The following is a 14,136-nucleotide window of genomic DNA, read 5'->3' as shown; positions in this document are numbered from 1 at the left end:
TTTTAGTTCCTCTTCACTTTCTGCCATAAGGGTGGTGTCATCTGCATATCTGAGGTTATTGATATTTCTCCTGGCAATCTTGATTCCAGCTTGTGTTTCTTCCAGTCCAGCGTTTCTCATGATGTACTCTGCATGTAAGTTAAATAAACAGGGTGACAGTAAACAGCCTTGACGAACTCCTTTTCCTATTTGGAACCAGTCTGTTGTTCCATGTCCAGTTCTAACTGTTGCTTCCTGACCTGCATACAAATTTCTCCAGAGGCAGATCAGGTGGTCTGGTATTCCCATCTCTTTCAGAGAAGGGCATGGCAACCCACTCTAGTTTTCTTACCTGGTGAATCCCATAGGCAGAGGGGCCTGGCATGCTACAATGGGACTGCTAAGAGACATGACTGAAGCAACTTAGCACAACAATGAATTCCTTTAAGGAAAAAAATTGATCATTACTACTCTTGACAGTATTTTTGATGCCATAGTCTCCAATAATATGTGCATAAATGAAAGTATCACCATTCAGAAGAATCAGACTCAGTACTTTACATTTTAAATTAATCTATTTGTCTTTTATGTTTTCCTTTCTGTTGTTGTTGTTTTGTTTCCCTTTTTATACTTGTACAAGAGTGATATATGATTTTTAAGATTTATGTCTGTTTTAAAAGAAATTTTTCCATAGGTGTAAACTAAAAATTCTATGTGATGAAAAAGCACCAAGTCATAATTTAATTTTTGTAGTCTTTTTTGATTTTCCTGGTGTAATATAAAATAATGGTGTGCCTTGTAATCAACAGCATCCTAAATTCAATGAAATGGTATTGTTAGATAGGAAGTTAGGCATAAGCAACAAGAGGTGGCCTAACTGAAAAGGATGCAAGCTGATCTCTAAATCCCATTCCAGGCAGGCCCAGGAGTGCTCACATATAGGCTACAAAAATAACCCCAGAAACTTTTCCAACTCCTGCACAGGTAATGTAGGCACACAATAGATACAAACTAACCACAGGGACTTCCTTAAGTGACCTTAGGCTCCTAGGAGTCCATTAGGTATTCATAAATATTCTATACATACATACATCTGATTATAACAGACTGAATTATGGGAAAGACATACACAATACAGCCTGTTATTATATAACTTGAAACTATCAAAACTCTCAGTCTGCACCCATTTAGATGAATATATAAAAGCCCTATTATGCATGTGACCATGTGACCTATTATGCATCCCTTCCCTGATTGGCCCATTTGCATTTTGTACAGGGTAGAACTAAGAGGAGGAAACAGGGAGTATAAAAAGGGAAAGCCAAGAGGGATTGTGGCCAGTACTTCAGGGTTGGCTTGTCCCCACATCTCAGGAGTGTACTATCCCTTGTCTGTTTAGTAAAAAACCTCTCTGTTTGAGCTATAACTGAGCTGTAACCTTACCATTGTTTTGAATGCTTACTATGAAAAGACAGGGGCTGAGAAATCCTGCCTGCTTGAGCTGTAATTAGTCTGTCATTCCAAACCTTTGTTATGAGGAGACAAAAATCAAGGGAGAGAAATAAGCCTGCTTGACAGTATCAAGCATGATATCAAATATAATTAAATTAGCCAAATTTACTTGTAAATCTTTACATATATTCATAATTGAGTAAATAATTTATAATCTCTTATTATATATTAACTCTACATTTATGTTAACTTGAAAAACTATGCACATTTAATGGTACCAGTACATTTAAATGTTTGGCACAGTGGCTTTCACATAGTAAGACCTCAGTAAATATTTGTCAAAAAAAAGCATAATGCTAAAACTACCTCTCATGTATATTAACAACTCATATTATAATATATTCGAAATGATAATATATCACTTAATATTGTTTTGTTCAGGATGGGGAACATGTGTACACCCATGGCGGATGCATGTTGATGTATGGCAAAACCAATACAATATTGTAAAGTAAAATAATAATAATAATAATTTTAAATAAATAAATAAATGTGTGACTACTTAAACACAACTAAAGGAACAATGGATACTGAAGAGAAAACAACAGTCCTCATTGTTAAATTAAAATAACCTTGCAGTATGGACAAACTGACTTACAAGGTTTTAAAAGCTATCATGTTCTCTATTCAATAACAGAATATTTAACAGTAGATTATAACACTTTGGGACACATCTGAATGGAAAAAAGTTAATATCAGTTCGTTTTTCCCTCACCTCTCCCTCTAGATGATTTTACCTTTTAGCTCTTAGGCCATCACAGCACAATTCCAGGAAATAATTAATATATTCATTATATATATATATATAGCTTTACTTTCTGAGAGTCTACCTAAGCTATGTTAATGTCAGCTCTTACAGCTTCAATGGTCACTAGGACATTTAATATTGTAAGGAAAAAGAAAATAACTCTATTTAGAAGCTCTCTTCAGGAATTCTGTTTCTAAACTTGAACAGTATTGCTTATTACACCAACAGAGGAAATCGATGTTGTTCTAGTGTTCCTTAGCACCATGGATGGCCCCAGGATCTCTTTTTATGTCTACTTTTTGTTGAGCCTAGGACAGGATCTAAAGAGCCCAGCATTGTTATCCTAGCCACATCATTAATTAGTTGTGATTGAGGGGAAGTTGGCTAACTTTTCCTGCCTTAGTTTTCACAACTGCAAAATGATGATTTCTAGTTCTTACTGGAATGACTAATAGCAGTTTGAATAATAATAATATTATTTTTTCTATGCTACTTTTTACATAAGCAAATGAACAGACTTTCCTTTTACTATTATGAATGGGTATATTAAACAGATATTCCCACTTTTCTAGAACTTTAATAAATTCAATACATTTATTATGTAACATATAAGTTGAGCCATGGAGTCATAGTTCTACCTGAATACACTCAGGAAGTGAATGCACAACCAAAGTTGTTACTTTTGAGTATGTTGCTTATCATATTCTAGCTTGTAAATGCCTAAGTGCTCTAATTTTTGCCATTATCATAAAACTAAATTGGTAGTATATTAGCTACATAGAATACTGTATTGGACACCATAGACACAAAGATACAAATATATACAACTTAGTTTCAGAAGTTCAAAATTGAAAGTCAAAAATGACATATACAAAGTACATCATGTGAAATGCCAGGCTGGATGAAGCAGAAGCTGGAATCAAGATTGCTAGGAGAAATACCAATAACCTCAGATATGCTCATGACACCACCCTTATGGGAGAAAGTGAAGAGGAACTAAAGAACCTCTTGATGAAAGTTAAAGAGGAGAGTGAAAAAGCTGGCTTAAAACTCAACATTCAAAAAACTAAGATCATGGCATCCAGTCCCATCATTTCATGGCAAATAGATGGGGAAACATTGGAAACAGTGACAAACTTTATTTTGGGGGGCTCCAAAATCACTGCAGATGGTGACTGCAGCCATGAAATTAAGAGACACTTGCTCCTTGGAAGAAACATTATGACAAACCTAGACAGAGTATTAAAAAGCAGAGACATTACTCTGCTGACAAAGGCCCCTATAATCAAAGCTATGGTTTGATTTTTCCAGTAGTCATGTATGGATGTAAGAGTTGGACCATAAAGAAAGGTGAGCATCAAAGAATTGATTCTTTTGAACTGTGCTGTTGGAGAAGACTCTTGAGAGTCCCTCGGGCTGCAAGGAGATCAAACCAGTCAATCCTAAAGGAAATCAGTCCTGAATATTCACTGGAAGGACTGATGCTGAAGCTGAAAGCTCTGATATTTGGGCCACCTGATATAAAGAAATGACTCACTGTAAAAGACCCTGATGCTGGGAAAGTTTGAAGGCAGGAGGAGAAGGGGACAATAGAGAATGAGATAATTGGGTGGCATCACCAACTGGATGGACGTGAGTTTGAGCAAGCTCCAGGATTTGGTGATGGACAGAGAAGCCTGGCGTGCTGCAGTCCACAGAGTCACAAAGAGTTGGACACGATTGAGTGACTGAACTGAACTGACTGAGTTTCAGAAGGAATTGGGAAATGACTAAATAGCACCCACTGTTATACAGTTAAGGATATTGAGGCTTCTTGAGGATAAATTCATTAATTGAATATTCATTCTCTCAGTATCCAATAAATATTTATTGAAACTCTTAACAAGCCACAGTTTTTTTCTAGGCACTGAGGATAAAACAATAAACTGGCCACTGCCCCCAAAGTGTTTACAGCCTATTGAGTTAATGTCATTAACAGAATAAAAGGTAGATCAGGAAAAACATAATTATATTTTCAAAATACAGATTATTGAAATTGAAATTGGAAAGTCCATTAAACATTTATGATAATGCTCATTTTCTGACAGTTTTTGTACAAAAACAATTTGTAAATGAATGCAGATGTATTCCCAATAATGACAATTTTACTCCATAAAACAAGATTACAATGATGACTAAGTTTTAAAGAAAATCTGATAGGGATGAAATGGACAGCTATATACTTTGTATATTAAATTGCTCTTGAAAGAATCAGATTTCTGAAATTCACAGCTCATATAGAGAGGAAACACAGATCTTAAATTGTCCCAAAGTGGAAAAAAGTTTAAGGCAAAAAATAAATCATGACAATACTGCCAAAATATTGATATCTCACAGGGAAGAGTACTGGATGTTTGCTGATACCTGCTTGGCCTTTGAAGCCAAGGTAGTCATCCATTTGCCTAGAAGTAACTGAGACCAAGCACAATATGTACTGAAGATCATGTAAATACGAGACTAGAAATAGTAGAAGCTGGCCATTCTTCAGTGGAGTATCAGTATGGGGAAGGAAAAAACCCTCTGGTGCATCCTTCTTCAAATGTGCCTACAGGTCTGAATTCACTGTGCTTCAGTTACTTTTTGAAACCTACAACTCTCAAGGATTTCTACTGACCCTAACATGCCTACTATGTTTCTAAACTGTAATTCTTTATACAATTTTCAGGACAGTTCAGTTCAGTCACTCAGTCATGTCCGACTCTCTGAGACCCCATGAATTACAGCACGCCAGGCCTCCCTGTCCATAGCCAACTCCTGGAGTTAACTCAGACTCATGTCCATCGAGTCAGTGATGCCATGAAGCCATCTTATCCTCTGTCGTCCCCTTCTCCTCCTGCCCCCAATCCCTCCCAGTATCAGAGTCTTTTCCAATGAGTCAACTCTTTGCATGAGGTGGCCAAAGTACTGGAGTTTCAGCTTCAGCATCATTCCTTCCAAAGAACACCCAGGGCTGGTCACCTGTAGAATGGACTGGTTGGATCTTCTTGTAGTCCAAGAGACTTTTAAGAGTCTTCTCCAACACCACAGTTCAAAAGCATCAGTTCTTCGGCACTCAGCCTTCTTCACAGTCCAACTCTCACATCCATACATGACCACAGGAAAAACCACAGCCTTGACTAGATGGACCTTAGTTGGCAAAGTAATGTCTCTGCTTTTGAATATGCTACTTAGGTTGGTCATAACTTTTCTTCCAAGGACTAAGCGTCTTTTAATTTCATGGCTGCAGTCACCATCTGCAGTGATTTTGGAGCCCAGAAAAATAAAGTCTGACACTGTTTCCACTGTTTCCCCATCTATTTCCCATGAAGTGATGGGACCAAATGCCATGATCTGAGTTTTCTGAATGTTGAGCTTTAAGCCAACTTTTTCAGTCTCCTTTTTCACTTTCATCAAGAGGCTCTTTAGTTCCTCTTCACTTTCTACCATAAGGGTGGTGTCATCTGCATATCTGAGGTTATTGATATTTCTCCCGGCAATCTTGATTCCAGCTGATGCTTCTTCCAGCCAAGCGTTTCTCATGATGTACTCTGCATATAAGTTAAATAAGCAGAGTGACAATATACAGCCTTGACGTACTCCTTTTCCTATTTGGAACCTGACCTATTTTTCCTGACCTGCATATAGGTTTCTCAAGAGGCAGGTCAGGTGGTCTGGTATTCCCATCTCTTTCGAATTGTCCACAGTTTCTTGTGATCCACACAGTAAAAGGCTTTGGCAGTCACTAAAGCAGAAATAGATGTTTTTCTGGAACTCTCTTGCTTTTTCCATGATCCAGCGGATGTTGGCAATTTGATCTTTGGTTCCTCTGCCTTTTCTAAAACCAGCTTGAACATCAGGAAGTTCACGGTTCACATATTGCTGAAGCCTGGCTTGGAGAATTTTGAGCATTACTTTACTAGAGTGTGAGACGAGTGCAATTGTGCGGTAGTTTGAGCATTCTTTGGCATTGTTTTTCTTTGGGATTGGAATGAAAACTGACCTTTCCTAGTCCTGTGACCACTGCTGAGTTTTCCAAATTTGCTGGTATATTGAGTGCAGCACTTTCACAGCATCATCTTTCAGGATTTGAAATAGTTCAACTGGAATTTCATCACCTCCACTAGCTTTGTTCGTAGGGATGCTTTCTAAGTCCCACTTGACTTCACATTCCAGGATGTCTGGCTCTAGGTCAGTGATCATACCATCGTGATTATCTTGGTCATGAAGATGTTTTTTGTACAGTTCTTCTGTGTATTCTTGCCACCTCTTCTTAATATCTTCTGCTTCTGTTAGGTCCATACCATTTCTGTCCTTTATCGAACCCATCTTTGCATGAAATGTTCCCTTGGTATCTCTAATTTTCTTGAAGAGATCTCTAGACTTCCCCATTCTGTTGTTTTCCTCTATTTCTTTGCATTGATCACTGAGGAAGGCTTTCTTATCTCTTCTTGCTACTCTTTGGAACTCTGCATTCAGATGCTATATCTTTCCTTTTCTCCTTTGCTTTTCCCTTCTCTTCTTTTCATAGCTATTTGTAAGGCCTCCCCAGACAGCCATTTTGCTTTTTCACATTTCTTTTCCATGGGGATGGTCTTGATCCCTGTCTCCTATACAATGTTACGAACCTCATTCCATAGTTCATCAGGCACTCTATCTATCAGATCTAATGTATAAAACTCATCACTACTAGTGATACAAAATAATTAAATTAATTGGGTAATCATTTGCTTTCTATCTGTAGAGAAAACCTATAAAGTCTTTTTATTCATTTTAAACTATTATGACAGACTGAAAATGCCTTATTCTCAAAGGAAATCATGTTATTTTGATTTTTTTACTTAGCCATCTCTGTTTTTATTAGTCAAGTAACTTCAACGAAAGTGTCTGCCATATAAATACCTACTTGCTCCCACATCTTAAGAAAATGAAGAACACATATATTAATTTAGAAGAATTTGTTTACATTTTTATTTTAGAATTTTAGTACTAAATTAAAAGTGTAAAATGTAAATTTAAAACATTGAGAAATTAAATGTTTGTATAAAATTTTAAAATTATGGTTAGGTCTGCACAGTTGTGATGTGAATGAGTTTAAGGAGGGTTGATTAGCTGCATTTATGAGGTCTGCTTCTCAAGTAATGAAATTTCCTAAAATCTCATAAGCATTTGGATATGGAATAGCAATTAAAGACCAGAAATGAACTCAAATCCAGTTCAAAAACTATTATGTATATTCAGTCACAGTATACATGAAGAATTACATTTAAGGCAATAGGCCAATATACTGTTTTGTATTTTCCCTAAGTATTAGAATATTAAGTTCTCTTTTACATTAATGAATTTAGTGGGTGACCTGTCTATTTTGGAGGGGGAGAATCAGTGCTAAAAAGACTGCAAAAATCTGATTTTCTAAAAAACTGCATACAATGAACTTTCTAGTGTACTAGTAATGTTGACATCAATAATGTCTCTGAAAAAGAGTAAATTAACCAGTATTGCCATCTGCAGTTAAGTTACTGTAAAGTTTACTAAAATATAGAATCTGTCAACTTGACTGCTTGATTCTCAAGTCAATAACATTATCACTGCTTCTGCTACTGCTATTGTAGTAAATGGTAAAGAGAATAGTGAAGCCTGTTCTTTATTGGTATTAAAAAAAAACAGTAGAAGAATATTTTATTTCTATATGTGATTCATGACTTCTTTAAGGTAGAGTAACTTTAGGCTTACAATCAGTCTTCTGTATCCATGTTTCATATCCATGCAATCAATCAGCCACAGGTTGAAAGTATTTTTAAAAATTCAGGAAGTATAAAAAAAAATGGATTGTCAGACAAGCAACTATCTACATTACCTTTACGTGGGTCTTCCTTGGTGGCTCAAATGGAAGAAAATCTGCCTGCAACACTGGAGACCTGGGTTCGATCCCTGGGTCAGGAAGATCCTCTGGAGAAGGGAATGGTAACCCACTTCAGTAATCTTGCCTGAGAAAACCTATGGACAAAGGAGCCTCGAGGGCTACAGTCCATGGGATCGCAGAGTCAGACATGGCTGAGGGCCAAATGAATGAGTGACATATCATTTACCTTGATTTAGATTGTTGTTGTTCAGTCACTCAGTCGTGTCTCATTCTTTGTGACCCCATGGACTGCACACGCCAGGCTTCCCTGTCCTTTACCATCTCCCAGAGCTTGCTCAAACTCAGGTCCATTGAGTCGGTGATGCTATCCAACCATTTCGTCTTCTGTTGTTCTCTTCTCCTCTTGTCTTCTATCTTTCCCAGCATCAGGGTCTTTTCCAATGAGTCAGCTCTTCGCAACAGATGGCCAAAGTATTGGAGCTTCAGCTTCAGCATCAATCCTTCCAAAGAATATTCAGGATTGATTCCCTTTAGGATAGACTAATTTGTTCTCCTTGCAGTCCAAAGGATGCTCAAGAGTCTTCTCCAACACCACAGTTTAAAAGCATCAATTCCTCAGCGATCGGCCTTTATGGTCTAACTCTGACATCCATATGTGAGGGCTTCCCTGATAGCTCAGTTGGTAAAGAATCTGCCTGCAATGCAGGACACCCCAGTTCAATCCCTGGGTTGGGAAGATCTGCTGAAGAAGGGATAGGCTACCCACTCCAGAATTCTTGGGCTTCCCTTGTGGCTCCAGTTTGATCCCTGGATTGGGAAGATCTGCTGAAGAAAGGATAGGCTACCCTCTCCAGAATTCTTGGGCTTCCCTTGTGGCTCCAGTTTGATCCCTGGATTGGGAAGATCTGCTGAAGAAAGGATAGGCTACACTCTCCAGAATTCTTGGGCTTCCCTTGTGGCTCCAGTTTGATCCCTGGATTGGGAAGATCTGCTGAAGAAAGGATAGGCTACCCTCTCCAGAATTCTTGGGCTTCCCATGTGGCTCAGCTGGTAAAGAATTCACCCACAGTGTGGGAGACCTGGGTTTGATCCCTGGGTTGAGAAGATCCCCTGGAGAAGTGAAAGGCTACCCACTTCAGTATTCTGGCCTGGAAAATTTCATGGACTGCAGTCCATGGGGTCGCAAAGAGTCAGACATGACTGAGTGACTTTCACGTACTGGAAAAATCATAACTTTCATTATATGGACCTTTGTCAGCAGAGTACTCTGTTTTTTAATACTCTGTCTAGGTTTGCCATAGCTTTTCTTCCAAGGAACAAGCATCTTATAATTTCATATATGCAGTTACCATCTGCAGTGATTTTGGAGCCCAAGAAAATAAAGTCTTTCACTATTTCCCCATCTATATGCCATAAAGTGGGCTTCCCTGGTGGCTCAGCTGGTAAAGAATCCCCCTCCAATGCAGGAGACCTGGGTTTAATCCCTGGGTTGGGAAGATCCCCTGGAGAAGGGAAAGGCTACCCACTCCAGTATTCTGGCCTGGAGAATTCCATGGACTGTAGACTCCATGGGGTCACAAACAGTCAGATATGACTGAGCAACTTCCATTTCATTTTTTCATGCCATGAAGTGATGGGACCAGATGCCATGATCTTAGTTTTTTGAATGTTGAATTTTAAGCCAGCTTTTTCACTCTCCTCTTTCACCTTCATCAAGAGGTACTTATAATACCTTGATGAAGGTATGAATACCTCTTCATCAAGAAGATGAAGAGGTATTAGAAGTATCTCTTGATGATTTAGGTATTATAGGTAATCTAGTGATTATTTAAAGTATATGGGAAGAAGTGCTATCGCAAATACTACAGCATTTTATGTAAGGAACTTGAGCATCATAACTCTTGGTATCTGTGGGGCCTCCTGGATTCAATCTCCCAAGGAGACCAAGAGAGCCCTGTACCTAAACTTCTCTCCCCCAACCCCTGCATGAAGGAATCTAAAATCATGCACAATCTGGAAGCTTGCAATTGTCGTTGCAACCTTAGAATAACTGGCACCACCTGGGCAGTGCTGAAAGTAAAAAACCATCATTCTATTCAATGTCCATTTCCTCTTACCATAATGTGTTTCTCATTAAACAAACAGTGAGTCAAGAACCACCTACTAGAACAAGTGCATAAGAAAATCTACTACAAAGAACAAGGTGAGGGTGAGTAGCTAATTAATATAGCTAAAGATTTGATAATTAATCTTTGATACATTTCATAGATATCTATTAGTAATAGGAGCTTATTTGCAGATTATTTTACTTTTAATTGTTGCATGGATTTATGAATGGAAAGTGTAAAACAAGCTTCTACGGCCTTATATCTCATAGACAACCTAGTAGGATGTCTTTTTTAGTGGTAATCATTCAATAAGTATTCATATATTAAATTGAATACCCAATGTGAATAGTACATATTTTCACTTAAGGGCAGAAAAATACCCATGCAATTGTTTGAGATTTTGTTTTGCTCCATTTTTGTTCCCAGGCACAAATCCGAAAGGAATTAGGATTACAATTACTTTCTGTAATGCTTAGAACAAGTTCAGAATTCTCTCTACAATTCATATGCTGTGTTTTACCTTGAGCTGTGCTGAGTTAGGTTGCTTCAATTATATCCGACTCTTTGAGACCTAGGGACTGTAGCCCACCAGGCTCCTCTGTCCATGGGATTTTCCAGGCAAGAATACTGGAGTGGGTTGTTGTGCCCTCCTCCAGGGGATCTTCCTGACCCAGGAATCGAACCCATATCTCCAGCATCTCTTGCACTGCAGGCAAGTTCTTTACCCACTGAGCCACCTGGGAAGCCCACCTGAAGGCCATAATTGTGTATTTATAAAGATTTAAAAGCTAGTATTTGGCTTCCAGTCTTCAGATTTTCCTCATTACCAGCCAATCTGAGGCCCAGAAAACCACTATTTGTTGTATGATCACAAGGGGGTGGGGTTGGGGTTGGAGTGGAAATCAGTAGTTTTATCCACAGCATCAACTATTAAATGACCAAAGTTCAGATCTTTTAAATACTCTCATTTCTTTCACTGCACTTCCATCTCTGAGTCTTATCTTTAGCATGTATATCATCATTTCAGAACAACTTATCCAATTACCACAGAAGACTTTAAGTTCAAACTATTTTGAGTGTTTACCTCATGCTGAGCAACTATATACAAGACAGGCATATAGGCAATATTCAGCCAGTGCCTTCAACTAGTAGTTGAATTTCACACACTCCTAGGAATGTAACACCTGCTGAACAAATGGAAAAGACTCTGCTATGGTTATTAAAATTCACAAAATGTCTATGTTTCCAGCATATGTACAGCAGCAGTTATGTATCATTCCTCTCCAGGGCCCAAGTAGCAACATCTCCTCAGGTTCTGCCAAGGGCAGACAGAAGCCTCTCTTGGTTCCTGTTGCCATGATCAGAGAATTTTTAAAAGTACAAATATTCCACTTAAATAATGGTACTGTAAAGGTTAAAACACATTTGTTCCCCACCTCCCTCCTTTCTCTCTTTGTCTTTGGTGGTAGTGGTTGGGGAGCCCGCTAACTGTGCCTTCCTTGTCTCCTTCTCAGAATACAGGGTTCTCCACTGTTAACATTCCACGCTGAGCTAAGGTCCAGCTCTCATCTGTTGCCCTGACTACCCTCAATCCACGAGGTCCCACCAGAAGACTAAAATGACAGGCTAATAAAAGGAAAGAAACAAACCCTACAGAAGGAATGACGATCTTCCAGCGCAATAACAAAAATCCTCAAACCTGTGTTCATCTCCCAGAACTATGTGGACTCTCTCCCATGGCACTCTTAAAACTACTCGGCCTGTGCTCGCTTCGGCAGCACATATACTAAAACTACTCGGCCTGCAACTCCAGGAATCCAGCTAGACCCCATCAATGGCACAATAGGCTAGACAAACTTCACAGCGCAGGTGGTTATAAATCTTTCCCTCCAGGCATCACCCCTGAGTGGCTCTGCTATGCTCCACATTCCTTTTGCAAAAAATCTGTTACCTGAGACTTCTTTCCACCTTCAGATTTCTAAAGGTCCGTGTGCCTCCTCCATCCCACCCCGTTTTTCCCCCCAAGTTTGTTGACGGGCAGAGAGGATGCCTGTATTAAGGGCTGTATGAGCACCTGTGTAGAAAGGATTTATAAACCTTTCCTTCTTCCACTTAAATCTGTCTGTCCTCTAAGCCTTACTTTTTGCCTCGAAAAATGGAGTAGATCATCCCTGCTGTTGGTCCAACGTTGTCAAGAAGCCCTAGAATTTCATATATATTAAAGGGTTTTGCACACTGTCAAATGCAAACATGACACTGGTTGTGGGTTACCCCTACCGGGCTCCTTTCTGTTCTCGGGGACCAACGCAGCCCCATTTCCAAGGCGTTTTTTTTTTGTTTGTTTGTTTGTTTCTTTGGTTTGGTTTTCTTTTCTTTTTTTTTTTTTTTTTTTTGCATCTAAGTACGGATTCTTCGGCCTGGGCCCTTCCCCAAACCGCGATCCGCCACCTGCGGGACAAAAGTGAGGGCAGCCAGAGTCCCGGTGGCAAATGGCCCCCGCGGGCAGCTCTCGGCTAACGGTCTGGACACCGCGGCCCGCGCTCGCCTCTCTCTGAGAGCGAGATGGGAGGCGTGGGAGAGCTCAGAGAAAGAGGGTACAGGAACCTAGGAGCGAGAAACGGCGGCAGCGGGTACGAAGCGGACCAGAGAAGTGGAAGAAGCCAGACAGATGGAGGCAGAAGACAAAACCCGAACAGTCCACACTGGAAGTCGCCAGGAGCTAACCAAAGGAGACGGGTAAGATACGAAGGCTAGGCGTCCTAAAGAAGCCCCTGCGCCGCGCGGAAGGCGCAGGACCCAGGAGCTTAGGACCGAGAGCGCGAGTCCCCTAGGACTGCGAGGTCGCGAGCGGAGCCCTCCGCAGTTACCTGTGTTACTTCCGCCTTGGCTGCCCCCGTCCGGGGGGAAGATGCTCGAACATTTCTCCCACTCCACCTGGCCCGCGAAGCACAGCTCCGTGACGATGTGCAGCGCCTTTTGGCACAGGCTGCTCACTCCGTCCTCCTTATGGAAACTCATCGTTTGGCCTCGTTTATCCCAGAGAGCCGTTCGTTCCCCTTCCAGTTACCTCTGTGCTGACCACTCTAGCGCCCTAAGCCATATCCCGCCCTCGGAGACTTTGGCCCAAGAGCGCGCAGCTAAGAGGTGACAACTCTTAGGAGCCCCAAGTTGGCCCCATGGCGGGAGCAGAGGGCTTCAGAGAAAGTGGAGAGGCTGGGGCGGAAATTAGAGCTAGGCGGAGGCGGCAGCGAGGTTATTGCTAACTCTCAGGCCGCGCGAACGAGCCCAAGCAAGCCAGAGAGACCTGGCATGGAGAGCGGAGGGGAGCGCGGGGAGACGTAAAAAACCTAAAGCCCTTCGTTTGCAGAAGCGTTTGTGTTTCTGGAGGGCGCCTGACGACGGCGCGTCCAATCGCAGCCTGGCGCGGGTCTGGTGACCCCTTTTCTAGTCACTGGGGGAAGCGGGAGACAACAGAGGAGGCGCCGCCAGGCGCCCTTGCTGGGTTTTCCTGCTGAGGCCAGAGATGCTCTTCTGGCGCGCAGGTTGGTGAGAAATCTTGGTTTTCTGGGTACCTTTCCCAGCCTCCGTACCCCCTACCGAAACCCCCTTGATTACAGATGTGCTCTGATTCTATGCTTTTCTTTAAAAGATCATGCCAAACTGAAAACAAACTGAAAAAGTTAACGAAATATCTAGTAGATGAGCGATCAAACCAGAAGTCTACAGAAAGAAAAAAAGACATCCCAGGAAAGCATTTTAGAAATGACTTCTTTTTTCTTTTTGATTTATAACTATGATTGTTTAGAAAACAGAATATTCAACCCAAGAGCTCTTTTTACTACTAATAGTAAAATTCTCCATGAGGTGCATTTACCATTTACCCAGTTCAGGTTTCTTTATGCATAAATGAA

At 40.5% G+C, this 14,136-nt stretch overlaps 1 protein-coding gene across 1 annotated transcript in view; it reads right to left on the bottom strand.

Moving 5' to 3' along the window:
- Positions 1–13,243, bottom strand: part of SYT10 (synaptotagmin 10) — a 115,848-nt gene extending 102,605 nt beyond the window's left edge. Inside the window, exon 1 of the mRNA NM_001192912.1 lies at positions 13,093–13,243. Coding sequence (NP_001179841.1) covers positions 13,093–13,243 — 151 coding nt within the window. The remainder of the gene's footprint in view (positions 1–13,092) is intronic.
- Between the last annotated feature and the right edge of the window lie 893 nt (positions 13,244–14,136).

This window comes from Bos taurus, chromosome 5 (genome assembly GCF_002263795.3).
Source record: "Bos taurus isolate L1 Dominette 01449 registration number 42190680 breed Hereford chromosome 5, ARS-UCD2.0, whole genome shotgun sequence".
NCBI classification, from domain to species: domain Eukaryota; kingdom Metazoa; phylum Chordata; class Mammalia; order Artiodactyla; family Bovidae; genus Bos; species Bos taurus.
The sequence above is the reverse complement of the archived record's forward strand: the minus strand, read 5'-3'. Positions and strand labels throughout refer to the sequence as shown.